At 31.8% G+C, this 10763-nt stretch overlaps 1 protein-coding gene across 5 annotated transcripts; it reads left to right on the forward strand.

The window, feature by feature from the left end:
* The first annotated feature begins 473 nt into the window (after window positions 1-473).
* LOC100801978 (uncharacterized) lies at window positions 474-4841 on the forward strand. Of its 5 annotated transcripts, none has more exons than XM_006601238.4 (11): window positions 490-527; window positions 1550-1634; window positions 1737-1853; window positions 1982-2249; window positions 2398-2540; window positions 2657-3015; window positions 3130-3229; window positions 3405-3464; window positions 3577-3660; window positions 3741-3857; window positions 4385-4841. In XM_006601238.4, exons 2-11 carry the CDS (start codon window positions 1554-1556, stop codon window positions 4682-4684), a joined length of 1629 nt encoding a protein of 542 aa, XP_006601301.1. In that variant the 5' UTR covers window positions 490-527; window positions 1550-1553; the 3' UTR covers window positions 4685-4841. The 5 variants fall into 5 exon arrangements, with proteins under 5 accessions (XP_040867457.1, XP_006601301.1, XP_006601300.1 ...); XM_006601237.3 differs by having other exon boundaries at window positions 504-980; XM_006601236.3 differs by lacking the exon at window positions 490-527 and adding an exon at window positions 534-1340.
* The last annotated feature ends 5922 nt before the right edge of the window (window positions 4842-10763 follow it).

The raw sequence follows: 10763 nt of genomic DNA on the forward strand, positions 1-10763 counted from the left end.
AAAGTAACCAATCCCCACCAAAATCTCCTTTCTAATGGTGCTTAAAAGCATCATAACAGGAGGATAATCATTACTTTCAGTACACAAATTACACATACGCACAACATAACAATATGTTAAGTAGAAAACATGTTTAAAGCAGATGGTTGAGGTGAATAGTTATTAGTTAAAACACAAGAGTATCAACAATCAATTAATTAATGTGAGTGATATTAAATTCAATTTTTTAAGTAAGATTTTAAATTTAAATATTGTGAATGAGAAAAATATGATTAAAGAAAAAATTCTCACTAAAAATGAACAGATTTTTAAATAAAAATTAATCATCATAAAGCCAATAAATATTTAATAATTTATATAATATGATAAAAAAAAAAAAACAGACCCAGAATTTGGAGTTAAAAATTTAAGAAAGGGAAATATGCATGTCGATTCATGATGACATAAGCTTTAGATTGGAGGCTTCCATGATATTGATTATTGAATCTGAGAAGCTAGCTGTGTCTTATTCTGCATCCATGGACCAGGTTGGAATTGGAAGCTCTTCTATCTATCTCTATTCTCTAGTCTTTTTCGCACAAGTCATTTCTTTCTACTTCCATTCACCATAACGAAACTGCAAGCTACTAGTACATACATACATAATTCATCTCTCTCACACTCTCTAATTTTCTCTCTCTGTCCCCTACCACTACGCAAAACACTCATCCAATATAATATTCTTTTTATCTCAAGCGGTGGAACACTCTTCTCCACCAGTACCCCCATCCATCTTCTTCTTCTTCTTCTGTCCACCATACATAGTATTTGGCTATTTGTATTATTTATCATGTTCATTGCGCAGTGAAAATTTGGAAGTGTTTTGAGTTTGGCATCTTCTGATGCTGCTTCATTTATAATTATTGTCATCAAGTTTCAGTCTCATTCTGGATCAGTGAGCTGATTCTCTTAATGTCAAGATAAAAAAAACAACAACAAAGGTTTGATCTTTAATTACCCGAAGCAATTGATCACAGTTTCAATGAATTTGTCTATGAAATTTGACAATTGGGTATGAGTGGTAGTTTCAGATTTTTAGCATAGCTTGAAAACATGAACAGAAGAAGTTTTAGGACTAGGAAAGCTCCAATTCCGATTCAGTAGCACATGAAAAAAAAGTAATTGAAGTTTGGTATAGTCAGAAGTCAGAAAAGGGTACATTCATGTCGTTTGTGTGTTTGAAAAACAGTTTGTACAGTAATAGCCCGAGCTCATTATTTTTATTATTAAAGTATCTGAGGAGAGTATCAGCTTTCTAATTCACAAACTCTGGCTTCAGTTTCAATGAGATAAAAAAAAAGGTATGGCACAGATCAGTTTATGGTGTTAAAGAAGGTGTATTAAGAAAAGGAAAAAAAAAAGAGACTGTTTCATAATCCATGATTAGTGATTGAATCTGAATTCCATTGTTTCCCCCTTTGTTAGCCTCTTTGATTTGATTTGATATTTGTTCTTGTATTTTATTTTGTTTCTTTGATGGATTCTAACTTGTTCTGCATTGAATGAGAAGGTAGATGATGCAGGGAAGCTTGAGAAATGCAAATAAAAGTGGAAAAGCTTCTAGCAGAGAAAGAAAATTGGCTTTGCAACAAGATGTAATGCAATGGCACTGTTTCTTTTCCTTGTCCTCATTTGGGGTATTATGACTTTATGATCTATTATAGCTGGCATCTGAGCTGAATTCTCAAACTTTTCAGGTGGATAGGTTGAAGAAGCAGCTTAGGCATGAAGAGAACATTCATAGAGCATTGGAGAGGGCTTTCAACAGACCCTTGGGAGCTTTGCCTCGTCTTCCGCCTTATCTCCCTCCCTATGTTAGTATATATGAATTTCTCTTAAGTCATTTTCTGAACACAAGTACTTTTGTCTGTTGCTAAGTTAGAAAGATATTAGAATTTAGAAATGAAATTTGAGTGTTGAAATTTGATGTTGAAAACTATAGATACTAGCTCTTCTGGCTGAAGTGGCAGTTCTAGAAGAGGAAATTGTTAGGCTTGAAGAGCAGGTTGTGCATTTCAGACAGGATTTGTACCAGGAAGCTGTCTACATGTCATCTTCTATGAGGAAATTGGAAAATTCAGTTTCAGCTCCTCCAAACAAGTCAAATCCAACATTAGATAGTCCCAAGTTGGATAAATTGAAGTCTCTTACCCAAACAGCTGGTAATTCAACAGCAACATCTGAAACTAAGCCTACCACAACACTCACTGGTGAGAAACTCTATCATTATGTTTCATTGGTTCAGTTTAATTAATTTCTGCTTTAGATTTGAGCCTGCATTTCTTAAAGTTCAGTTTGTGCCAGAAAGAGACTTAGTCTCTTCCTCATGGTTTGTGCCTGTTGTTTTTGGCTTGCCAGAGGATAGACAAGGGAAAGAGAATCAATCATGTACTAATTCTTCCAAGAGCAGGCAGCAATCATCCAATCAAATGAACAAAACTCCAATTAAAAACATTGACAGTCAATCATTGCAGAAAAGGTTGGATCATCCAAAAAGAAAGGTGTGTCATGTCAATGTATAATCTAGAAGTAATTTTCAGTTGTGTGATATGGCTAGCATGTGAAAAATTGAAGAATTCTTTTTTAGTCAATAAATGTGAGCTTTCAAAATGTGCAGCAAGAACCAAGGGTGAACAACCAGCAAATTGCAGATGTAAGAAATCATAGTCCACATAAAAATTCACCAGAAGCTCAGAGTCCAAATATAATTTCAGAAAATATTCTGAAGTGCTTATCAAACATTCTCTTGAGAATGAGTGCCGTGAAGAATCCAGGTTCTACATGTGACATGGCACCCTTGTGGGATCTAAAGCCTCAAAACTGTGATGAAGAAGCAGATTTTTGGGATCCATATGGCATCTGTTTGGAATTTGGGAAGAGGGATATTGGTCCATACAGGCAATTATGTGCAATTGATGCCAAATCTTTCAATCCAAAACGAACTGCAAATACTTTATTTTTACTACATCGGTTGAAGTATGTGAGATTGTTCTATTCAAATTCAAATCATTTTTACTTTTCCATGACATTGATTTGTTGTTATTTCTGTAAATTAGAAGTTAAAGTATTTTGATTTTGGAAAATTTGCAGACTACTTTTTAGGAAAGTAGCCTCTGTCAACTTGGAAAACCTCAACCATCAGGAGAAGCTTGCATTCTGGATCAACATCTACAATTCGTGTATGATGAATGTATGTCAGTTATGTCCATTACAACAACATTTAGTATAATCTGTATCTAAACATTTTTTCCACGCAATTTATTATAACTTTCCTCAATAATCAGAATAACAAATCTTAATTTGTGCGCCTAATTATCCTGTCAAACCATAATAATGATGGTATTTTAAGTTCTACTTTGCTTCAGGCATTCATAGAGAATGGCATACCAGAGAATCCTCAAATGGCTGTTGCACTAATGCGGAAGGTATGGACTACTAGAGTCGTTTGTTTCTTATGTATTGTGTTTGTTCTTTCAATTGAGTATAACATAGCATAAGTGTGCTCTCAATAATTCGTGTGGTTTTCTTGTTACTCAGGCAACAATAAATGTTGGTGGGCACGTGCTAAGTGCAACAACCATAGAGCATTTCATTTTAAGACTTCCTTATCACTGGAAATTTGTAAGTCTTGTCCATTTCATCTCTAGCTTTTCTATGCATGAGAGAATAAAGAGTTAATTTAGCCACTAAATTTCAAACAGACGTTTTCCAAGGGAACAAAAAATCATCAAATGACAGCAAGAAGCATATATGGACTGGAACTGTCAGAACCCCTTGTGACATTTGCTCTCTCTTCTGGAACTTGGTCCTCTCCTGCTGTAAGTTGATGAGTAGTTTACATTGAATTATATAATCTTTCATAACCCCCACAGGTAAAGTGTTGTCCCCTTCATGATTTTCATTTTGTCTCATTGCATTATTAAATAGTATTTGCAAATAGGTAAAATGTGTTTTAAGTCCCTCAGTTTTTAGTCAAAATTGGTTTTAGTCCCTGTACTTTAAAAATGACAATTTTGTTTTTAGTATTTTTATAATTGGTGAATTTTGTCTCTATTTATAATAGTAGGGTGAGGGATGAAATTCACCAATTATAAAAAAAATGAGCACCAGAATTATTGTTTGTAGAGTATAGGGACTAAAATCAATTTTGACAAAAAATTAAATGATCTAAAACACATTTTACTCTTAGAAAATAACAACCAAGTTGTTTTCCAGTGCTTGGGGTTGGCTACATGCATCAAATAATGCCATAGTATTCTGTTGTAAATAATATCTAGATGTGAAAATCCTATCCCCGTTTTTATATATCTATTGATGGATTTGTCATGAACTATGCCAAACGCAGGTGAGAGTTTACACAGCATCCCAGGTTGAGAATGAACTAGAAGTGGCCAAAAGAGAGTACTTACAGGCAGCAATTGGATTTTCAACTTCAAAGTTTGCTATCCCAAAGCTGCTGGATTGGTATTTGCTGAACTTTGCAAAAGACTTGGAATCATTGCTGGATTGGATCTGTCTCCAGTTACCAAGTGAACTGGGGAAAGAAGCCATTAAATTCCTTGAGGAAAGAAAAACCGAGCCCTTATCACAATTTGTACAAATTATGCCATATGAGTTCAGCTTTAGATACTTGATATGCACATAATTTCACCCTCGTTTTCTGTACATTGCTTCATTGCAATTTTGTATACAACAGTAGATCATACATATAAAAATGTACATGATCATCTGTTCTCTACTCCCTTTGGGAGAAATGTTCAGATTCCTTCTTAACTAAAGTGAATAAAACAATCATTGCATAACCTATGGAATTTGAACTATGCAAGTGGCTCTATTTCTCATAAAATTCTCATTAAGTACTTAAAGGAAAATAAGAAGTTAAAATGACTTAAACTTCTCTTACAAGTTAAAACAATCTATGTACTTTAATTTTTAATAAAAACCCTTTCATCTAACTTCTCTGATAATTAAGGCGCACACATTAATTTTAACTTCCCAAAAATGTTTCATACATTTTGTTTCGTCTTTTGTATTTCTATGAAGCTTTTCCACAAAACTTACTAGTCCGTACCAATTAAAACTTAAGCCAATGTACAAGCATTATGATATCACTTAAAGGGCTTAAGGGGCCAAATTTTGGATGTTCTCTCCTCTTAAACTCTGATTATTTTGTGTGTATGTAAGCAAATTGAACTGTTGTTGCATTGACAGACAGAGAAATTTATGAGGGTCTATATTAAATGGCATGCATTACATGTCAATCAATGAACATCCAAAGCAGGACTGAAGCAAATTCTATGGATATTGGCACACGTATTGCGGTCCATCTCATGGCATGTTATTTTTGGTGAGGCAGAAGAGGCATCTTCCCATTAATATACTAGATATACATTTAAAGTGGTCTAATTGCAGTTCCATTATGACATTCACCGCGCTTTCATTGCTTGCCAGCACCAAACAGCCTTTGCCGCATAAACGATGAATTATTACAAAGTTTTTTTCTTTCTCAAGATATATTTCGCTGGTCCTTACTCCACAATCCACATGCTTAACATAGAAGCAGACCACTTTCTTTTTCTTGTTTGAAAAAATTTCGGCCAAGTTGTAGTAGTCATAAACCTAACCATAATTTTTAATCTGCTTCACACTGGTCCCCTCTGGTTTAAATGTATCAATTTAGTTTTGAACTAACTCGATAATTTCTTTCCATATTCTGTTTTCAATCTAACAACTCAATTTGTGGGTACTTTTGGTGTGTGTGTGTGTGTTGATATGTGGATCTATGTTTAAAATAAATAAGCAAAAGTATCAACCATATTTATGTCTCAAAGGGATGAGGTATCAAACATATCAATCATATTATGTAACCCATGACTGTGAGTGTGTATGGCTTCATTTTTTGCAAAATGTATGGTAAATAAGGTTCTGGAACTTCGAATTTAGATATAGCAATTTGGGAAGACTATGTAATGTAGAGGAGTAACAACAACACTTTATTAAAATTTATTAAAAAGATATAAAACTTCCATACTCTGTCTTACCGTGTCATGTCTGCTGACATAGGGTTAGCTGATACTTATTCATCAGATATCATCATTGCTTCTTCTCCCGAAAAAAAGTTCATGACTTATAGGCCTTCTACCTTCATGTGGCATCTTGCTAATAATCTAGATTCATATCAAGATCTCTAAATAGAAAATCTAGGAAAAAATATTTAAATAAGCTATTAGATATGAGATATTGCCTTTCTTGAATTTTGAATTTTGAATTTTGAATTTAGAATAAGTTTTAGATGATGCTTTTATTTTTATTGCGGATTTTATCTTTTATATTTTGTCAGTTAATTAATTTAAAATAAATATTATAGAAGATAGATTAGGTTGTTTAGATTTTCAGATTGTTTGTAAGCCTATGTATAGGCATTCTCACTTTATGAATAATATTGACTATTTTTTTTCTCCATTGTTAATTTTTCTATTTTTCTCTAGGTTCTCCCTATTTTTATATTTTATTTTACTAAATATTTCCAACATAAACATAAAAAAGATTTTTTTTCTTCGTTGATTCAATTTTCAACCAATTTTTCAATAGCAAACAAAATACAAATAATTTATATTAATCTAACGAAAATACATATCGATATAGATATCAGTCACTATATGCAAAAATATGTCCCTTTCATCAACAGACACGTATTAAATGATAAATGTAATTCTTAATAGATTTTAACTATTTTAGCTAATGATAAAATGTGTATTCAAAAGAGTCTGTAAAAAAGTATATCATAACATTTCTCATGAAATGAATCTGGCTTGTAATGGAATGAGTAGATTAATATAATAACGATTAATGAGCTAAAATAATGACTTAAAAGCATTTTTTTTCTTATCAAGATAATAGTTGAACTATTAATTATGAGATGACATATATTCACACTTTTCTTATTGATTAATGATGCTGTGGTCTGCAAAAAATAAAAGAATCAGAGTAGGGAAATGATAGGATAGTCCTAGAATCTTCAAATGTTGTTCCCGACTTGAATCTTCAATGGAGATGAGAGAATGAGAGAGTCTTAGATTGATTCCCGTGCAAGAATCCTAAAATAATGACTAAATCACAGTTTTATATTGGTAACAAAAATTGTCACTGACCAATGCAAATATGTTATCATTAAGCGATGACTTTTGCTAACGATTGGAGATGGTAACAGGACGAGTTGAGGACGAGTTTGTCCATTTTCATCCCCATTTCCACAAAAAAGCATGTTTGAGTTGTTTATAAAAAGTTGAGGTGAAAAAATAAACTCAATCCATTTCCATTGGGTTTGGGAAGACCCACGAGAAATCCATCTCATATTTTTTTTAAAAAATATTTATTTATATACTTTAAATAAATTATAAATTAAATTATTATTTATATTTTAATTCAATCACTATATATAATTTAGTAAAGAATAAATAACATAAACATATTTAAAAATTAAATTAAATTTTTAACTAAACGTATAATTTTTAATATTATTATAATCAGTAATATAAATATAATATTATTTATATATTTAACTATTAAAATAATTATTCTATATTTTAATAATTATAAATGATAAAATATGAAAATAATTATATAATTAATAATTACATATAATAATAGAATTATATATAACTACACTATTAATAATTATAAAAATTAATGCATAGGTGGGACGGAGACTGACATACCCATATCCCAATCCAATCTTCTTTCTCCAAATAAAACAATTCTGACCCAATCAAAATAGAATTTCTCCGTCAAAATCACGACGGGTTGAACAAATACCCACTTTTTATTTCCATACCCGCTAATGATCAACTAAATTTATTAACAAATGATACTTCAATTGAGCTATAAAGTATTTATTCACTTTAATTCTCCATCCCCTTGACTTTGCATCGAGTTTATATATGTAAGTGATTTTCCATCATTGTCGGCATAAGAGCTTTCAACATTTATCATCAATGATCAATCTTACCGTTTCATTCACCCTTTGCAAAGTAAGAGCTCTCAACATCTCTATCATATTGATGAGAATTTTTTAAAATATGAAATGTTATATTACCTTTCTCTATTTATAAAAAATAATTATCTAATTTATTAAGATAAATAAAAGTAATTAAGCTAGTTAATTTAATTAAGAAATTTTCTAATACACATACACATTTATTTTTGAGTATAAATATGATATCAAGTTATAATTAGAGATTCTCTTAAAATATATCAGTGATATAATTTAGAAGGTTACAAACTATCTAAATATTACTCGCTGCTAGGCAAACATAAGTCTAATTATTTGAGAAATAAGATGCGAGGATTATCATTTAATAATTTATTGAAAATATAAAAAATATTGTGTGTGCAAATAATATCCTTCTAATCTTCCTTTACAAGTGGCAGCTTAGTTAGTTGGCTATACTTTCTATTAAATAAGTAAAGAAAAAATTGAGAGTAAGTAATAATATTTATTCAACCTTTCAAAAAAAAATATTTATACAAATTTGATTATCACATTATTTTGAAACAATTATATTAATTAATAATTTAATGTATGACAAATTTAGCAATTCATATGTGATGTGTGAGGATAGATTGAGAAGGGAAAAAAAAACATCTAACAAAAATATTGACACCTCGAGGCATAAGGTGTGAGGCCTAGGGTTGAGAGTTTGAAGAGTTCATTTTTGTCTTAGCCATAGCCATAGCCAAAGCCAAAGCCAACTAACCAAGTCAGAACTCAGCGTGCGTTGCTTGCCAGACTGGGAATCTAAACTTTGTCTCATGCAGTTATGCTTAAGAAATGAAGAAGAAAAAAATAGCCTTGATTTCTGATATACATATATATATATATATACACACCGAATGGAGTAGTAAGTGGTCCTGATTTTGTCTTTTGCAACAGTGGATAACCCTGACCAGTGTCCACCACTACCATACCCTAATTGAAGTATTAAATGAAGCAAAGAATCATTCTCTCACATTGTTGTGTTGGAATTTTGGAACTCATAAACAAACAAAAATATAGCTAAATAGAGACAATAGTCGATAGAATATGTTATAATTTCTTTTTTGTTACAATATGTTATTATTAATGAGCTAAATTAAGATATTTATTCCAAAGAAATACTACATCATAATGCACATAGGCTTTGGTGGTTACATGCGATGGGTCCACTTGTGCAAAGGAGTAATGGCAGGTATAATACACTGCGCTACCTTTCTGCCACAAAGACTATTTAAGAATTCATTATGATCTACTTTCTTGTGCCACAGTATTTGCTGATGAATTTCGAGTTTACAACCTCTTTGTTACTTTAATTCAATTTGTTTTTCACTTTCATGGACTCTCAGTTTGCTCCCATTAATATTCAGAAAGAAAAAAGTTCTATCCCATTCATTAATCACATGAAAGAGTAACCATAGTCCATACATATCTTTTTCTACACAGTAATATTTTTTTTATTTATCTTTTCGGTTAACATTCACATTGACATTGATTAATCCATTGGTTCAGAGGCCATATCATAAGAAAAAAAGACTAACAATTAACACTATAACAAAAACTATCAACTTATTAGTTGATAAAAAAAATAAAAGATAAAAAACTACCATATGGTACTAACTAAATTTATGTTTTTTTTTTTTCTTTTGTTTAAACATGAATGAAGTTTTTTTAGGAATTTTCACCAATAATTCAAACTGATTCAAAACATTTTGATTTAATTTTTTGGATTGTTGGTGTTGAACCCAACCCAAATCAGTACATGAACTCTCCTGTCCAGTTGTACTATAAATTTTTTGGGTGGTTAATTCGTTGATTTGAAGTGGTTAGGCAAGTCTATATCCCAAAGAGTCATCAAATTAAAGCTCTGCAATGTTTTTATCACATGCACGCACCGATGAAGGTGGATACAAAAATAGAGTTTTCATTATTTTTATATACAAAAGGATATTTTTGGTAATAAAAGTTTTAAAAAAGAGAAGCGTGTATCTAGTAGATTCGGAAGTATAAATAACAAAACCCAGACAGAATCGAAGAATATTGGAGTCACCTTCACTTTTTGGGCTAAACAGGAACCACATTAACGGGCTTGGGCTCTTCCTTTACCTAGCACCGACTATTGCTTCCCCCACCTCCTGGATTTGCTTCCTATACCCTATAGGAAAGTCAAAACATCAAATGAACAAAAATGCCCTTCATCACTCTTAAACTCATCATACACCCACAAGCAAACCTAGCGGCTAGCACCTTCTTTCCCTTTGCCAATTATGTGTTGAAGCCCCCCCCCCCCTCCCCCTCCTCTTTTTCTTCTTATCTTCTTTCTCCTTTTCCTTTTCCTTTTCCATTTGTGCAGCTTTGCCTAGCCACCATTGTCATTGAAGTAGAGGGCAACCACCAGGACAACTTGTCTCCATTGTACAAGACATTGTTTCAAGTAAGTTGTTATTGGTCATAGTTTTTTTCAATCACTTTTTTTGGCTGTTCGATTAACCAATCTAGAGGGTTAGGCCTTGTTCAGAATCATTGTTTCGTATGTACAATGGATATTCCAAGAATCTATTCCAAAATACTTGTTCTAGAATATTACAAATGATATTTCAGAATACCTATTAAATCTAAGCCTAGTTCTTGCACCACTGGTGGCACTGATGATGATTGATTGTTTGTTGATCTGTCTTTTTATATATATATA

This window comes from Glycine max, chromosome 17 (genome assembly GCF_000004515.6).
Source record: "Glycine max cultivar Williams 82 chromosome 17, Glycine_max_v4.0, whole genome shotgun sequence".
NCBI lineage: Eukaryota > Viridiplantae > Streptophyta > Magnoliopsida > Fabales > Fabaceae > Glycine > Glycine max.

Bases quoted from the DNA above. Each gene is read 5' to 3' on its own strand.
- LOC100801978 (XM_006601238.4), top strand. From the start codon at position 1,554: ATGATGCAGGGAAGCTTGAGAAATGCAAATAAAAGTGGAAAAGCTTCT. The intron at 3,661-3,740 runs GTAAGTCTTGTC...AATTTCAAACAG, and splicing joins TTCCTTATCACTGGAAATTT to ACGTTTTCCAAGGGAACAAA. The intron at 3,858-4,384 runs GTAAGTTGATGA...TGCCAAACGCAG, and splicing joins GAACTTGGTCCTCTCCTGCT to GTGAGAGTTTACACAGCATC.